This window comes from Bos grunniens, chromosome 5, assembly GCF_055505025.1.
Source record: "Bos grunniens cultivar Pamir isolate PY7600 chromosome 5, Bosgru_T2T1.0, whole genome shotgun sequence".
In the NCBI taxonomy this organism is placed as follows: domain Eukaryota; kingdom Metazoa; phylum Chordata; class Mammalia; order Artiodactyla; family Bovidae; genus Bos; species Bos grunniens.
Window position 1 is genome coordinate 115,579,632 of NC_141169.1, and position 17,750 is coordinate 115,597,381.

At 52.6% G+C, this 17,750-nt stretch overlaps 1 protein-coding gene across 6 annotated transcripts in view; it reads right to left on the bottom strand.

Annotated features, from left to right (window-relative positions):
- Positions 1 to 8,542: 8,542 nt before the first annotated feature.
- The window catches only part of EFCAB6 (EF-hand calcium binding domain 6), a 252,808-nt gene continuing 243,600 nt past the window's right edge, over positions 8,543 to 17,750 (bottom strand). For all 6 annotated transcript variants that reach the window (XM_086403190.1, XM_086403191.1, XM_086403193.1 and 3 more), the window contains 4 exons: positions 16,759 to 16,918; positions 15,143 to 15,327; positions 11,616 to 11,765; positions 8,543 to 8,978 (listed from right to left, as the gene is read on the bottom strand). In XM_086403190.1, coding sequence (XP_086259316.1) covers positions 8,856 to 8,978; positions 11,616 to 11,765; positions 15,143 to 15,327; positions 16,759 to 16,918 — 618 coding nt within the window. In that variant the 3' untranslated portion in view covers positions 8,543 to 8,855. The remainder of the gene's footprint in view (positions 8,979 to 11,615; positions 11,766 to 15,142; positions 15,328 to 16,758; positions 16,919 to 17,750) is intronic.

A 17,750-nucleotide genomic window follows, 5' to 3' on the forward strand; every position in this document is an offset into this window, starting at 1 on the left:
CAGGCTTGGGGGCCCCGAGGAATATCAAACCCAGTGTTCAAGGGCGATCAGGGAAAGCTTCCTGGAAGAGGGAGCCCTGAACAGGAAATGGTTTCCCCACTTTAAAGAGCTTTTTCATTTTGAAATAATTTTAGATTTACAGAAGAGTTGTAAAAACGGTACAGAGAGTCCCCACAGCTTGCCCTGATGTTAACATCTTACATAACCATGGTCCATTTATCAAAACTAAGAGATTAGCACGGTGTAAGGCTATTAGCCCTTCCTTTGGATCTTTCTGAATAATGTCCCATCCATGAGTCCGTGTGGTATTTGGTCTTTATGTCTCTGTAGCCCTCTGTGGGTTGGTGGTAGTTTCTCAGCCTTTCCTCAGTTTTCATGACCTTGAAAATTTTGAGGACTGGCTATTTGGTAGATTGTTCCTCCAGTTGGGTTTCTCCAATAATTTCTCAGGATTTGCCTGTGGTTGTGTGTTAGGAGGAGAAGCGTGTGGAGGTAATGCGTTCTTCTCAAGGCATTATACTGGGGTTACGTGAGACCACTGTGACTTACCACATGGTTATTAAACTTTTTTTTTTAAGTATTTGTTTATTGATTTTTCACTGCCCTGAGTCTTTCTGTGCGTGGACTTTCTCTAGCTGCGGCAAGCAGGCTTCTCGTTGCGGTGACTTCTTTTGTTATGGAGCAGGGGCTCTAGACTCTCAGGCTCAGTAGCTGTGGCCCACGGACTTAGTTGCTCCAGGGCGTGTGGAATCTTCCCGGATCAGGGATCGAACCCGTGTCCCCTGCATTGGCTGGCGGATTCTTACCTGCTTCGCCACCAGAGACGTTCACGTGGTCGTTAATCTTGATCACACACTTACAGGATATCTGCTGGGTTTCTCCACTGGAAAGATGCTAGGTTTCCTTTTCCATACTCGGTCTGTTAGAAACAGTCACTAGACCAGCTCACACTCAAGGAGAGGGGAATGAGGCATCCAAGAACGTGGACATAGGATAAAATCACCACATTGACTTACACCTATTTGGAGGAGCCATCTCCAGGCTAGTTGAACCGCCTAACACTTTTCCCACTGATTTTAGCATCCATCCATGGGTCTTGCCTGGAGCAGTGGTTACTGCGGTATTCTCATGGTGATTTTCTATTCCAACTTCTTCCCTCCTACATTTATTATTTGAAATTGTTCTGTAAGGGAGATTTGCCCCTTCTCTGCCATTTGCTTATTTACATCAGCGTGGATAATCGTTAGGTTAGAACCTATTGCTGTCATTTACTTTGTTGCTCAGACTGCTCTAACTCTGACCATTTGGGAGTTCTTTCACGTTGGTTCCTGTGCTCTTCTGACATATTCCTTTTGTTTGTTTGTTTCACTTCCTTACTTTGGAGCAGGCTCATCTTGCATTTCCCTTGTCGCAGTGCATTCGCTGTTTCTCCTTCAAGTTCTGGCTCTTTTTATTTAGAAATTCATATCTGGATTGTAGATGGGCAAGTTGCTACTGGGGTATCACTATTTCTAGACCCTCTTAGTGGACAGAGCTAGGAAATATTTTTTAGAATACTAATCCATGTAAGGGGCTTCCCTGGTGGCTCAGATGGTAAAGAGCCCGCCTGAAATGCAGGAGATGCGGGTTCAACCCCTGGAGGAGGAAATGGCACCCCACTCCAGTATTCTTGCCTGGGAAATCCCATGGACGGAGGAGCCTGGTAGGCTGCAGTCCACGGGGTCACCAAGAGTTGGACATGACTGAGCAACTTCCCTTTCACTTTTCACTTTCATGCATTGGAGAAGGAAACAGCAACTCACTCCAGTGTTCTTGCCTGGAGAATCCCAGGGACAGGGGAGCCTGGTGGGCTGCCATCTATGGGGTCACACAGAGTCGGACACGACTAAAGCGACTTAGCAGTAGCAGTAGAGTTATATATCCATGACCCCGGTACTATAGGAAGCAGTCCCATTATGTAAAAGATTCTTTTATTTGGCCCTTTTAAAATCACACTGTTTTCCAAAAGGGCTTCCCTGGTGGCTCAGCTGGTAAAGAATCCACCTGCAATGCGGGAGACCTGGGTTTGATCCCTGGGTTAGGAAGATCCCCTGGAGAAGGGCATGCTTTTGTAATCCCACCAGCAATAATGAATATTCCTGTGAGTCCACATCCTCAACAGAATTTGGTATTTAAAAATTTTGACTATTTGAGTAGGTGTGTTATATCTCATTGTGGTTTGAATTTCCATTTTTAAATGACTAATGATGCTGAACATCTTTTTATATGTTTATTTGCCATATTTCTTTTGTGAAGCGCATGCTCGGATCTTTTGTGCCCTTCTTAAAAACGAGATTGTCTGTCTTCGTGTGTTTGAATTTTGAGGTTCTTTAGGCACTGGACACAAGTCCTTAAATGAATACATGATTTGCAAATCTTTTGGTCTGTAGGTTGTCTTTTTACTCTTTTAACAGTTTCTCAGAGCAAAAGTTTTTCATTTTCATTAAGTCCAATTTATCAATTTTTTCTATTATAGATTGTGCTTTTGGTGTAGCCCATTGGTAAACCCCAGGTCATGCAGATTCTCTGATGTTTTCTTATAGAAATTTTATAGTTTGACATTTTATACTTGGGTCTACAATACATTTTGAGTTGCTTTCTGTGTAAGGTGTGAGATACGTGACAATTTCATATTTTTTCAAATGAACACTATTTTCCCATTTAATTTCCTTTGCACATTTGTCAAAAGTCAGTTGATTACATTTGCATGCATTTATTTATGGACACTCTATTTTGTTCCATTGATCAAAGTGCTGTGATCTTGCCAAAATCATATTTTATTGATTACTATAATTTTATGGCTAAATCTTGAAGTTGGGTGGTATGAATGCTTTTGCCCCTTTTCACAGAGAGCAAAAAGAGCTGTTTGTTTTGGCTACTCTAGTTTCTTTTTTATTTAAAAAAATAAAAAAGGGATTCCTTTACTTTTCATATATACATATGTGTGTATATATATATATATATATATATATGGAGAAGGAAATTGCAACCCACAGTATTCTTACCTGGAAAATCCCATGGACAGAGGAGACTAGCAGGCTAGAGTCCATACAGTTGCAAAGAGTTGAACACAATTGAACAACCGAGCATACAAACATACATATATATAAGAATATTTACAAAATTTTGTTTTAATTTATAATCTGTTAAAAAATTGTTTTTAATTTGTTTGGCTGCACTGGGTCTTAGCTGCAGCATGCCAGACCAGTTCCCAAGCCAGGGATAGAACCCAGGCCCTATTTGGTCCCCTGGCTGTGGTTTGCTAACTTCTGATACAAAAGGACAGTAGATACTAAGCACATGTGTTAAGTCACTGAGTCACTGACTCAGACGTTGGCCGCTCCTCGTGGGGTCCGGCTGGTGCCCGTGCCCCCAAGTCCCACTCTTTGTGACCCCATGGACTGTAGCCCGCCAGGCTCCTCTGTCCATGGGATTCTTCAGGCAAGAATACTGGAGTGGGTTGCCGTGTCCTTCTTCAGGGAATCTTCCTGACTCAGGGATTGAACCCACGTCTCTTATGTCTCCTCTCTTATGCATTGGCAGGTGGGTTCTTTACCACTAGTGCCACCCAGGATGCCCAGTAGATACTGAGGTAAGCATTTTTATGCTTGGGGAAGAATTTGTCTTTCTGTTGGGAGTTGAGTGTGGGGCTCGGGTCAACCTCATCAGAACTTGGGCTGCATTGTCGTTGCTCCCTCCTTGCCTTGGGGCTTCCTCTGTGCGGCCCCCTGGAGAGACAGGCTCCTGCAGCTCTCTTAGCTGGTTCCCCTTTTATTCCGTGATGGTTGGTGTGGTGATAGGGAAGGGGGTGGTTCTGATTCAGACCCTGGGAGCACTGGGAGCCTTCCTCCGTGCCCCTGTGCTCCTGCGTGGGTTTCTCCTCCACCTGCCCCCAGGAGGAGTGCCTGCTCTGCCCCCTCTCCTGCGCTGGGTTCCCACCAGTGCCCTCGGGCACAGTCTTGGTGTCTTCTTCCCTGCATGGTGCGCTTTTCTGCTCCCTTCGAGGGACAGGGAGGTGGATTCTGGCAAAGTGTCAGCTGGCTCCTCCTCTAGCCCCTCCACGGCGGGTGCAGGAATGTGGCAGCTTTCTCCAGGACCCCCTGATGTCCGTGAGCTCCTGCGGTGGTTCCTGGAGAATCCCAGTTCCTTGGTGTCAGAGTCCCCCGAGTCTCCACGTCCTCAGGCTAGCCTGCATTTGGTTTTGGGCAATTTGTTGAAATGTTACAGCGGAATCCTCTTGCTGGTTTACATGGTATTTTGTGTCTAGCCCGTAAAAGCCAGAGCTTGGGTCTGGCATCTCCTTGAAGGTACCTATCTCCAGACCGTAGTGAACTGTCTGTGTTGACTCCATTCTCGGGTGGGTTTACGGAAAGTTGTTAATCTCCTTTGGTCTTGTACAGGAGGGAGTGATGCCCTCTCCAGGATCTCGAGGCCCCAAACCACAGGTGCTTCTCAGACCTCGGTTGTATCATGCTGATTTGTGGCTCTTTGGCCAAAACAAGTCACGTGGCTGAGTGTGGCTTCAAGGAGTGGGGAAATGGATGTTATTCAGAGACAGGGACTTCAAGGTCAAAAGCAAGGGACGTGGATACACGAAGGGGAGACAGGTGGGGCCATTTGCTCTCATGTGGGTTCTATTGTGATGGGGAAAGCAGGCACTCCGTTCTTTCTACACCTTGGGATCCAGAGGGGCTGCTGCTCGCAGCTGGGCCAGGCCCTAGGAAGGACACCCAGGGCTGAAGACACCTGACCAGGATATAAGGGCCCAGGAAAGAGAGGAGAGGGCCCCCAGAGCCCACCTGGGAACACGGGGCTGCCTTCCGGAAGCGGCCCAGCCCCCAGGCTCCCCGCTTTGACTCTGAGGGCCCTGGGCTGAAGCCCTCCTCTGACCTCTTGCTGTGGTTCCGTCTGAGGTCCAGCTCTAGGCATGGGGCCAGGGCTCTTCGGGCTTCTGTAGACCCAGGGGGGGAGCGAGCTCCGCCCGTGGCAAAGGTCTTGAGGAAGGAGGCTCGGCATACGCAAAGGCGGGATCGAGCCTCGGGAGTCCCCCTGGAAACTCTCGAGCATCTACCCCCAAAACCAGAGTCTGCCTACTTTCTGCTTTGTGCTTTCACCTACACCTCTGACTTTACGGGGGGCTGTCCCCCACTACCTCTCTCTGAAAAAAGAGTTAGCTTACAGCTCCAGTTAACAATTCCTGGGTGTGACAGTGTTTCAACCTACAAACTCCTTTGGAAATCCTCTAGCCTGCCTGAATAGGTTTTTCCGGCCACATGTGATCGTTCAGAGCCTCCCAACTGTGAGAGGCAGGAGGTGTTCTAAACTGTCTAAACACAGATTCCTTTGAGTAGTTAGAAGATTGATTAGAAATTGTATTGGTGAAGGGTTTTTCACTTATTGGGCCAATGTTTGCTGCTAAGTCTCCATACTCCTTACCTACTGCGTCCTTGGCAGTGTATTGATTGATAGAATGGGTGTATAGAAATGTAAGTAGTAGCCTCAATGTTTGTAACCTTGGACCCTTGAGTTAATTCTTTTCTTGATTGAGCCCACCTCACCTTTGCCCTATAGGAATGCAGCTTTGTCTAATGCTTTTTTGGAGGCTGGTGCCTGACTTTGGAATAATCACCTTTAGAGAAAAATAAGTTTCTTAAAATGTTAACAGGCCTCCTGGCCAGAAGATGATGTAATTCACCTGAACTTTTGCATATGATAAGTTTGAAAGCCTGGCTTCGATTAGGACCAGGAACTGCTGTCCTTGCATGACTCCACCCCTTCCCCCATTATCCTCTATGCACAACTTAAGGTATAAACTACTTTGGAAAATAAAGTACGCCCCTTTTTGTTCACCGAAATTTGGTCTCCCCATGTCATTCTTTCTTTCACCTTCTGGCTGAATTTTTCCTCTGAGGCGGGGAAGCTCGTCAAGCCTACTAATTTTGCCTGGGCTTCTAAGATCCGACCGGGGAGGCCTTAGTGTCTCCTCTCCTTCGGGAGAACGGGAGGACGCCTGCGGCCTTCATAGGTGACGTTAATTCCCTGCTTTGGAATTTTATTCAGCCTCTTTTCTTCACTGAATTTTCCTACTGAGCTATCCTTATTTCAGCTGCTTTTCTCCACTGAATTTCCTCACTGAGCTATCCTCATTCTATTACTCTTTATATCCTTAATTAACATTTAATTAAGCAGTTGTTTCCTGATCCTCGCCGACGCCGTCTCTCCTTCGAATACCCTGGATCAGCTGGGGCTGGACCCAGGCACCCCACCAGGCCTGATCCCTTCTCTTTTGATCGTCTTTGATCTACCTTGTTGGGGGCTCTAGGAGGCAGGTGTGTGTTTGACCCGTGGGGCTGGGAAAAGACCCATGGATGGATGAGCCCGAGGCAAGCAGGGGTCCTCTTCATTTTGCAGATGTGGTGATGGAGGCTCAGAGAGGAGAGCTGCACACGGGCCAGGGGATGAGCGGGGCAGCGGGACACCCCGGCCCTTGGTCCAGCGTTGCTCTCCTGACTCAGGCTTGAAGGGTCCAGGTGTCAGGAAAGCAGTAGCTGCCCCAGCTCTCCTGGGGTTAAGGGAGGGTGTGGCTAATAGCCCACTCACCTACAACCCTCTACTCGGAAGCCCTGCTAACTCTGAGAGAGAAACCCCACTGCAGGGCTAAGCTCTTTCCATGTGTGTGTATATTGTGTGTGTGTGGGGGGGGATGATTGCCCATTTTACAGATGTGGAAACTGAGGCTCAGAGAGGGCAAAGTGACCTGGCTGGGTGTCACGGTAGAGCTGGAACTTGAACCCAGTGTCACTGACACCACAGGTACTCTGAGAATATTTCAGGAGGGCCGGTGGTCTGGGTGTGGCCAGTTATGACCCCACTGAGTCCTGCTTCTGTGTCAGGATGAGCCACTTGCCACTTGTTGAACGCACTGAAGGAAATGCCCAGCTCAGCCTGGGGAAGTCAGGAAGGCTTCCTGTAAGAGGTGGCTCTGCACTGAGTGCTGAAGGACAAGTTGGCATTCCCTGAGAAGCAGGTGAAGAGTGCAAGGTTGTGTGAGAGGCATCTCAGGAAGGCTGAAGCCGGGCACATGGGGCAGGGGCTGGACACACAGGAGGGGCCCCGAATGCTGGGGCAGGGGCATCCACCCACCTTCCCTCTTAGCAGAGCTGCCGGGGTGGAGGGCATTTCTGCTCCACGGCATTGACTTGGAACCACAGCCCCATCCTACATCCTCCTCCCTGAACTCAGGCTGCCTGGGCACCCCTTCCCCTGTGGTGGGCATCTTCCTCCTCTGAACTCCCGCAGGGCTCCCAGATTCTCTGGGATCTTGGGGTTTCCCCAGTCCTGGCCCAGCCAGACCTCCTCAGCCTGGTCGCTGATGCCTCCCTCGCCAGGCTGAGCAGGACACCAGGAGCCGCCTCCTCACTCCCATGCATCCCACAGGGCATCCTTCCCCTCTTCTGGGGCCTTGGTGTCTCCCTCTCTGCAGTGGGAGTGGAGACCCCACTGGCTGGCTGGAGTGTGGTGTGGCTGGCGGGGCTCAAAGGAGGTTGGCGCTGGTCTGGCTTTCTAAGAGCCCCTGTGGCTTCTGTTTGAACATTGGCCTCCTTCCCTGATCAGCAGCCATGGCTGCGTCCAGAGGGAGCATGGAGAGGAGGAGGAGGCGTGGTCATGGTGGTGACGGCCCCAGGAAAGGGGAGGAGAAGCTAGGCCACTGCCCAGGTCCCCGCGGAACCTGCCCTCCTGGTGGCTGGGGCCGCGGTGGGTGCTGGGTGGTTCCCCCCCCCCCCAGGGAGGGCCTTGGGCTGTGTCGTGCTCCTGAGTTTACTCAGGGTGACAGTGGAGGGTCCTGGTCCCCACCCCTCCCTGACATCTGGGGTCACACAGCTCAGGGGCAGCCCTCTTGCCTGCCTCTCCAGTTCCTTCCAGAACCTTCAGGAAGGAAACAGGCTCTGTTTCCCTTCCATCTGCTTCATGACGGGTAGGTAGAATTATGGTGATTTAAAACTTCTCTTGGCTTGTCTTCCCTGGTGTGACTTCCCCGGTGGCTCAGACAGTAAAGAGGGAGAGCTGGGTTCGATCCCTGGGTTGGGAAGGTCCCCTGGAGGAGGAAATGACAACTGACTCCAGTGTTCTTGCCTGGAGAACCCCTTGGACAGAGAAGCCTGGCGGGCTACAGTCCAAGGGTTGCAAAGAGTCGGACACGACTGAGTGACTAAGCACACAGCCCAGCACTTGGTCTGTCAGACCCTGCTGTGTTCTGAAATGGGTACCGCTGGGCCCGGAAGGGCTGAGCCCCCGCTGCACCGATGGGGCCTGACTCAGATGTCGGCCGCTCCTCGTGGGGTCCGGCTGGTGCCTGTGCCCCCAGGACAGAGAGGTGGCCCTGTGGACAAGCCTGGCAGGGGCGCAGGTCTGCCTCATGTCGGGGAAGCCCCGGGGCCTGTGTGGAGGAGGAGGGTGTCCCTGAGTCACCCAGCAGGCTCTTAACAAATAAAACTGGCAGAAATTCTGAGTTTCCAAGTTTATTGTTGGTGGTTCTTTTAAAGTCTCAAGAATCATTCTTGCAAAAGCTAACATTTTAATTTGCTCAGACTAAGAGGGGTCCTGAGCTCAATGGGGCAGCCCAGGGCCTTCCAGAGCAGCCGCTGCCAACCCTGGAGCCCAGGCCTGGGCTGACCTCACAAAGATGCAGGTTGGGTGTGGGTGTGGGCGTGGGGGGATGCCCCGGACATTCATGAGACCCTCTGCTGATAGATTTCCCGGGGCGTGGGGACCCTGCGGTCCCTGTCTGTCCGCACTGGGCTCACGGTGCAGGGCCCCTACTGGAGGAAAGCCCTGAGGAAGTCGTTGTAGGAGATTTTTGAAGACAGAGTCTTGTCGTAATACTCCAGGATGTGGAAGAACTCCTCCTCGGAGAGGTTGATGCTGTACTGCCTCAGGACCTGCAGGGGAGAGGAGCCGCCCCTGGTACTGGAGCCGTTCAAGACCAAGACCAAGGAGGCTGGCTGCCAGGAAGAGGCTGGGCCCTTGCCCACCTCTCCTCCCACCCCGAGCCTGGACAGCCCACCTCCAGAGTCACGCCCTCCCTCGCCGCCCCCCCTCCCCGCCCCCGCCACCCTTCCAACAAGGCAGCCCTGTCTAGCAACACAGGTGTTGTGAGGCTGGTCAACGTGGAGGACGAGGAAGATGGACAGAGCGGAGGGGATTGGAGGGGAGACTGGCCACGGAGCCTTAAGTAGGTAGGAGGCCTTGGGGTGCAGCTTCAGGGGAGGGGAGAAGGGCAGGCCCGCAGGTGTAGGCTTCATCGAGTAGTTATGACTCAACAGTAATACATCCCTTGCCAGAGCCTGCTGATTTCCCAACCAATACCCATTGGCCCTTCCCCTTCCATTATCAGACCCTGATTTTCTTCCAGACTGCTGTGTGCCCAGCCAAAATGAAAGGTGACAATTCTCAGCCTCTCTCACAGTTCTGGCCACTAAAACAAAATGAGAATGCTATGGTGGACTTTTCGGAAGCCTCCTCTAAAGAAAACAGGCATGCCCTCCTTCTCTCTTCTCTGCTGCCTGGAATGCTGAAGTGATGCTGGGGCTCCAGCAGCCATCTTGGGCTTATGAGGCCACCTTGGGGAAGGAATCCAGGTATTGAGGATGGTAGGAAAAAAAATACAGATGTCCCTGATGACAGTCCAGACACCATGCCAGCTCCGGACTTCCTACCTCTGGGATTCTTTTACATGAGAGAGAAGAAGACTACCATGTCTAAGCTGCTCTGATTTATTTCACCTCTGTTACATGCAACTGAGACAAACTGTGATAGATATCGTATTAAATAAATATGAAGATTAGGTTATACATTTCCTATGTATATTTTGTGTTATAATTCATTTCTCAGAGGAGGCTAGAGAGTGCGGTTGGAAGAACCCAAGTTTCCTCCAGGGCTGGCAGGACTGGCCCGGGCCCGTGGGGCTGAGGTCAGCTGGCCTGCCTCTGGGGCTGATGGGCTGAGAGCAGGAAAGGGGAGTGAACCTGGGTGTCCAGAGGGCCCAGCACCCATCGGGTCTCATTGCCAAGGGCAATGTCTTCGTTTCTCTTGCCCCCTCCCTGCTTGTCACCCACCCCAAGTTCTTAGGGTGTTATCTTCCTTCTCTTCTCTGGCTGAGAATTGTATTTGACCCCAAAGTAAAGACCGGGGCTTCTCTGGTGGCTCAGACAGTAAAGAATCTGCCTGCAATGCGGGCGACCCAGGTTTGATCCATGGGTCAGGAAGATCCCCTGGAGAAGGGCATGGCAACCCACTCCAGTATTCTTGCCTGGAGAATTCCATGGGCAGAGGAGCCTGGCAGGTTATAGTCCATGGTCTTGCAAAGGGTTGGACATGAGTGAGTGACTAACCAGCGCTGTGAGCTGGAGGCCACGTTGGGGAGGTGACAGGGTATTCACCGCCGCCAGCGACAGGCCTGGCCCCACCCTCTGCGTGTGTGTTGCTGGTGGGGGGAGGTTGCTCCAGGGGCCCCTCACTCTCTAGTGCCCTGCATGGGGTCCTTGCAAATTCAGACCCACTAACTGCCGCTCATCTGCCTGCATCGCTATTTAAGAAAAGCTTTTTTACATAAAATTTTTTTGTCTTAGTTGTTGAAGCGCAGAGAAATCTAAGGAATACATTTTTCCTAAGTGCACTGAGAGGTCATAACCCTTTCTTGCTTTGATGTGTTGACTGAGGTTTTTTCCTGGCTGTAATATTTGATTTTTAATCTAACATTCTAGACTTCAATTATTTTCTCAACCTTAGTGTTTAGCTAGGACCGGGATGGGAGAGAGAAGCAAAGAATGGGACCAGGCCCACTGACAATTTGAGGAGTTCTGCGTTATTCCAAATGTGGGAGTTTTAAGTCACCCTCGAGGGTGGCCCGTTTCTTTCCTTCGGGAGGAAACCCTCCAAAGGTTAACCTCCAGAGGTTCTGCGGGGTAAAGTCTAGCATAGATTCTGTTCCAGAGGTGGGGTTGTGGGGGCCGTCGCGATTACAGCTGGTGGACTGGGGCGGGCGAGGTGCTCCCCCAGACCGGCAGGAGAGGCCCCGGAGTCCAGTCTCTGCTGGGGGAGCTGGTTGGCCAGACTGCATGGACCAGGGTGGGCAGCCCCTCCATGCCAGGACAGCAGAGGGAGAGGGGAGGGCTGAGTGGGGGGCTCTTGCAGGGCAGGGCTGGGGTCTGCGGACCCTGAGTAGCCAGGCCCAGGACGTGCTTCAGTCCCCGAGGTCATCATGCTGCTCTGCGGCCTCGTGTGGGGTGCAGGCAGGGCTCTGAGGAGCAGCGGCAGTGGAAGGCTGCACTCAGGTGTTGGTGCCCTGGGAAGGCCCAGCGGGATTCTAGAAGCCTTTGGGGTGGGGACAGCCTGGGGTCGGCTGCAGACGACAAGTGGACGTGGCCCCCAGTAACCTGGGGGAGCCCAGGAAGTGAGGTCTGGACAGCTTGCCCATGCCTGGGCCTTCCTCCGGGCCTGGTGAGGTTTTTCTGGCCGCTGGCATTTGGTGACCACGTCCTATTTGGAGGGAGAAGCCCCGCAAGAGCCATGCTCACCTTCCTGAAGTCAGCCACGCTGAGAAGCCCCGTCCCGCCCTCATCGTAGGCCTTGAACGTGCGCCGCATCGGCCTCCAGCAGTGCACGATCTTGGGCTGAATCCGAAGCAAGGCAGAGTAAAAGGAGCAGGTCTCGGCGCCGGCTTCTTTCTGGGAGAAGAGCCAAAACCCATCAGGAGGTGAGAAAGGAGCTCTGGGGTGGGAAGGATGGTGTGGACAGGCTGTGGCCCGAGGCGGAGGGAAAGGGCTGTGAGCTCCTCTCCTGGGCCTTGCTTCGTCTTGGCCCCCAGGGCTCACTCCCCACCCAGGGCTCCCCGCTGGAAGGGAGTCTGCAGGCTCGTCCCAGGTGGCTCGGTGGTAAAGAATCTGCCTGCCCAACATAGGAAATGCAGGTTCGATCCCTGAGTCGGGAAGATCCCCTGGAGGAGGAAATGGCAACCCACTCCAGTGTTCTTGCCTGGAGAATCCTGTGGACAGAGGAGCCTGGCGGGCTACAGTCCACAGGGACGCAAAGACTCGGACACGATTTAGTGACTAAACAAATCTCAGCACAAACAGCGTCTCCTGGGAGGAAGGTAGGTCTCTTCATCACCATTTCCTGGACCGGGAAATGGAGGCTCAGGGAGGCAAAGGGGCAGGATCAGGACCCCTCGGGGCTCCGTTTGATGCCAACACCACCAGACCACCTCCCAGGGAACCCCTCCCTGTGTATTTGAGGGGATGGCCAGGCAGATAACCGAAATAGTTGGAGGGGAAAAAAAAAGAGGTTCGATTTGGATCTTCTAGTAGGTTCTTATAATGAACAGAGTTTTTTAAAAATCGCAAGGTTGTAATTATATCTAGTAATTAGACAGCACACTACACTGTGATTATTTCATTTAGGTGCTATCAGATTTGAAAACAAGGTATTTTAGCGTGATTTAGCCCCAACACATGTCTGAATATCACAGAGGTGAACTGTAGGCAATAATCTGCAATACATTTTGGGAAAGTTTAATTTTTAACATGGCACCACATCAAACACACTAGCACAATGTTAAATTGCTTTCAAGTTTTACATCCTTTAGCACCTATGATAAACACTCACCAGGTGCCCTGTAGCTTCACCAGCGGCTGATTTACCAATCAGCTGGTCCCCACCCACGGAAGAGAAGGGATTCTGTGAGCACTTGCTCTTCCCACACCTAAGTCTGGCTTGAGAAAGGGTTTTCCCATCCCAGCCCGGGACACCAACCCACCCAGGGGTCCTTGGCCGCTAGCAGTGCCCCCCAGAAGCGAAGTCCCAGGGCTCCCCTGGTGGCTCAGTTGTTAAGAATCTGCCTATAAATGCAGGAGAGACATGGGTTAGATCCCTGGTCCTGGGAGATTCCATGTGCCTCGGAGCAACACAGCCCATGCTCCACGACTACTGAAGGTGAAAGTGAAGTCGCTCAGTCGTGCCCGACTCTGCGACCCCACGGACTGTAACCCACCAGGCTCCTCCCTCCATGGGATTCTCCAGGCAAGAGTACTGGAGTGGGTTGCCATTGCTCTCTCCAGGGGATCTTCCCGACCCAGGGATCGAACCCGGGTCTCTGGCACTGCAGGCAGACACTTTACCATCTGAGCCATCAGGGAAAGCCTGTGCTCTAGAGCCTCGGAGCTGCAGCTACTGAAACCCACATGCCTAGAGCTTGTGCTCCGCAACACAAGAAGCCACCACCGTGAGAAGCCCGCACAGCACAGCTCGAGAGTAGCCCCCGCTCGCTGCAAATAGACAAAAGCCTGTGCAGCAAAAAAAGACCCAGCACAGCCAAAATAAGTAAATAACTAGAATTATTAAAAAAAAAAAAAAAGCAAAGCCCCAGCTCACTTCCTCAGAGGAGTGTATGTGCTGTTAAGGCTACAGAAGAAAGCCTCAAAACACTAGAAAAGGAAATGGCCCTTGAGACGGCTGGCATGGTGGGGCCAGGGGCCGCCTGCAGAGGGGACCAGGCAGGGGCGGGGCAGGCCCTGGTCCCACTCCTTCCTGGGAGAGGCTCCCGGGAGTCTCACCACCTGTCAATCAGGCCCAGGGTGGGCTCCTGGATGGAAGGCAGGACTGTCCTGAGCTGCGGAGTGGAGGCTGTGGTTGGGTTTGGGTGCATGACCAGAGCTGGGGGCGAGGCAGGGGCACACGGAGGTGAGCTGGAACATCTGCCAGGGGGCCCAGGCTCCTGGTTGGGGGGTGGGGGGTCCTATCCCAGAGCGCCTCTCACTTCCCATACACAATCTCAGTCACCCTGCCACACACACACAAGCAGTCCATGAGCAGCCTTTGGACGCCTCTGCGAGGGTAGGCAAGGCACTGGGAGCAGGCCGGCCTCTGCACACGGGGGGCTTGGAAGGGGGCGTGAAGCCTCTTCCCAGCAGGCCACCCCTCACAGGCTCTTCAAAGCCAGCAGACCACCCCTCACTTACAGAACTGAGGCCCAAAGCAGCAGAGGAGGGCCAGAGCGGGCAGGGGTCTCCATGGCTCTCCAATTATGCTCACAGGTGGACCCTCTGACAATTGAACGAGGAAAGTATTTTCTCTACTTACAGAATAACTGAGCTACAGAAAGAATTGTCATAAAGCTAAGTGCTTCTTCCATAGTTTGCTGCAAGCCTGTGGTGCTAGCTGTTGCTTGTCTAAACTAGAAACCATGGAGAGATGCGGCCCGATTTTGCACAAAATGACAGATTTCGCTGCCTGGAATCCACCGTTTGCTGGCTGGCACACCATCACTCGGCTGCCGCTGGGATGCGGGATGGGGGTCTGGGTGGGGGCTGCCGGGCTTGCCCCACACCTCTGGTCCCCACAGCCGGGACTGAGGGTGACTGGCATTGGCCGTGTTTGTCTCCAAGTCAGCAACGCCTGTTCGTACTTATTTAATTCAGTGTAACTCAATTCAGTGTTACAGATGATAGAACGTGAGTGTGGAAAAGTCTTCACGCTTCGGAAAGACTTGACCAAAGCGTGTCCTTAACGGTGTGGTTGAAATGGGTGTGGGTAAGAGGCATATGGCTACAAATGACAGAGAAAGGTGAAAACCCAGGGCCTCCACTTGCAAGATTTAAGCATCTTTAGGGTCTCATTCCTCTTCAAAGAAGCAACAACAGGGTTGCAGACAATGCATCGTGGGTGCAGCTTATGCAAGAAAGATCCCGCGTCTCTGAGCAAGGTGGGCCCGTCTCAGACGCCTGATGAGCGAGCAAGCAGTCACGTGTGAGGTACAGGCGTTTCCCTTCACTGTGGCCGCCCCCCCCAACCTGCGTCTCCAGTTAAGTGACCGAAACCTGCTCCCAGCAGCCCTGTGAGCCACCGACTCTGTTCCCTCCAACCCACAGAGGTCCCCTCGGGCAGGTGCCGCTCAGCCAGCTTGCGAGCCTGGGATCCAGGCTGCTGGTTCCCAGCCTGGTAAAGGTTCACACGTGCATTGCTTACATGAAGTGAGACGACAGGGTTTAGGAGGAGCTGAGAAACCCATGCAGCCTGGCCCCACCCTGTCCTCTGGTGATTCACGTACCATTTTATTCGCGTTCTGGATTTTCATTCTCTGCATCAGCGAGGTCTCCTTTGCTTTTAACAGGAGGACGCAGCTCTGGATGAAGCTGCAGTAAGCGAACTTCCCGTTGTTCTTCAAGTCGTACTTGATGAGGAGCTGCTGGCACTCGTCTCTGCTGATGTCCAGGTTGAATTTCTCCACGAGAGCTGAAGGCAAGCACATCGGTTCACTTGGAGGCGGGCGGTTCCCTCTTGGTTTGATCACAGCTTTCACTCACTCACTCACTCATCACTCCTCACTTGCTGAGACGGCCCGGCCCCATCCTTGCTTCACAGGCTCGCGGCCGCTGGCTGGACGGATGTGGAAACACACAGGCAGTGACAAGGTAAGTGTGGCCGGGACGGGGGGACCCCGCGTCCTGCTGGGCTCCCTCTGTCCTGGCCTAGCCTGCTGGCCCAGCTTTGCCTGGTCTCTGTTGCTGCGGTCACAGCAGTAGGAACATAGCATTGTGGGGGGCCATGACCTCAGGCAGCGAGAGCATGGAGCGAGGTTCCCGCCGCATGGGAGTCGGGCAGGGCCAGGCAGGTGGGGAGAAGGGAAGGTTCCATGTGCTAGGCTGTGGGCTTGGCAGGGGCCCCTGGGGTCAGGAATTCAGACTTGGCCCTCTGCAAGCATTTTCAACTGGGCTTCAGAGATATGCTCTCAGGGGTCTTCTAGGCTACACCAAATTGTGCATTTGGGGTTTTCATTCTAATGAAGATCTTAACATTCCATTCTGGAACACAAGGACCTCCCTGAAGAGACAACCACTGTGCACTTTGAGGATCTGTGTCTGGCTTTCTTTCTTTTTAATTAATAATTTTTGGTTGCGCTGGGTTTTTGTTGCATCAACCGCTGTTGCTGCTAAGTCGCTTCAGTCGTGTCCGACTCTGTGCGACACCACAGACGGCAGCCCACCAGGCTCCCCAGTCCCTGGGACTCTCCAGGCAAGAACCCTGGAGTGGGTTGCCATTTCCCTTCTCCAATGCATGAAAGTGAAAAGTGAAAGTGAAGTCACTCAGTCGTGTCCGACCCTCAGCGACCCCATGGACTGCAGCCTTCCAGGCTCCTCGGTCCATGGGATTTTCAGTATGCAGCAATTAGAGGGAGCGTAAATCCAACCGATTTTCATAAATATTTGAAGTTTACCAAAGTGATAAGTAAGCAAGTAATTATGAGTCGCTCAGTCGTGTCCGATTCTTTGCGACCCTATGGACTGTAGCCCGCTCCAGGCTCCTCTGGTCCATGGGATTCTCCAGGCAAGAATACAGGAGTGGGTAGCCATTCCCTTCTCCAGGGGGTCTTCCTGACCCAGGGACTGAACCTGGGTCTCCTGCATTGCAAGTGGATTCTTTACCCTCTGAGCCACCAGGGAAGCCCATTTGAAGTTTACCAAAGTGATACATGGCAAACACCGAACCAACAGCACCAACAGAACCAACCAACAACTGACTTGATCGACCTGCCCGGTGAGGGCGGAGGCGTCAGGAGCCTTTGTCCCCCAGATGCTGCTGCAGGTTGCCCAGGCTCCACCAGGAGGAGGGGACCTGGGCTGGGAGGTGGCCCCATGCACCCTGGGGGGAAGGAGTGGGACGCACTCAGGAACTCGGGGCCAGGGATCTCGCCCTGCTTGTTGAAGTCCCTCTCCTTGCACTCGCGTAGCAGCTCGCGCCAGCAGCCCTGGACCTTCTTGCGAAGCTTGGTCTCGATGGGCTCGCAGTTCTGCAGGGGCGGGGTCCCGCTCACGCTCGAGGGGGTCTAGCAAGAAAGAAAACAGTCTTGTACCTGGAGATTCTAGAGGGACATTATAGGAGAAACCTACAGATGTTACCCGGGTTTTGAGGTGCGCAATTCATAGGAGGTGTTATTTCAGAAGTAGAATGAAAAACCATTTTAACTAGAACAGTTTTGGGTGCAAATATATAGCCTTTCCCTTCCTGGCATCTAGAGGCCCCCACATTTCTTGGCTCAAGGCCCCATTTGTCCTCCAGCTTCAAAGCTGCAACAATAGGTGTGTGTGTATGTTAGTTGCTCAGTCGTGTCCAACTTTTTGCGATCCTATGGACTGTAGCCTGCCAAGCTCCTCTGTCCATGGAGTTCTCCAGGCAAGAATACTGGAGTGGGTGGCCATTTCCTTCTCCAGGGGATCTTCCCAACCCCTGATTGAACCCAAGTCTCCTGTGTTGCAGACCAGATTCTTTGTCATCTGAGCCACCAGGCAATGGTGGGTGGGTCTTTCTCAAATTGAGTCTCTCCTGCATGTCCCGTGTGCCTCTGTGTCCCCACTGACTGGACAAGGTCAGGTGGGCCCCCTGGACACTCGGGGACAATCTTGTTAGCTGATAAGCAGCTCTAACTCCATCTGCAACCTTGACTCCCCCCTCAGCAGGTAAGCTGCACATCACAGGCTTCAGGGACTGGGACGTGGATGTCCTTGGGGTGCTCTGACCCCCTTGAGTCTGATCCACTCACCATCTTTAACGCACTAAACACTCCACTTACAGGTTCACTGGCTGCCCATCATCCCCTAGGACAGCATGAACTCCACAAGTGCAGGGGCCGGTGTTCATTCTCGGCACATAGTAGGTGT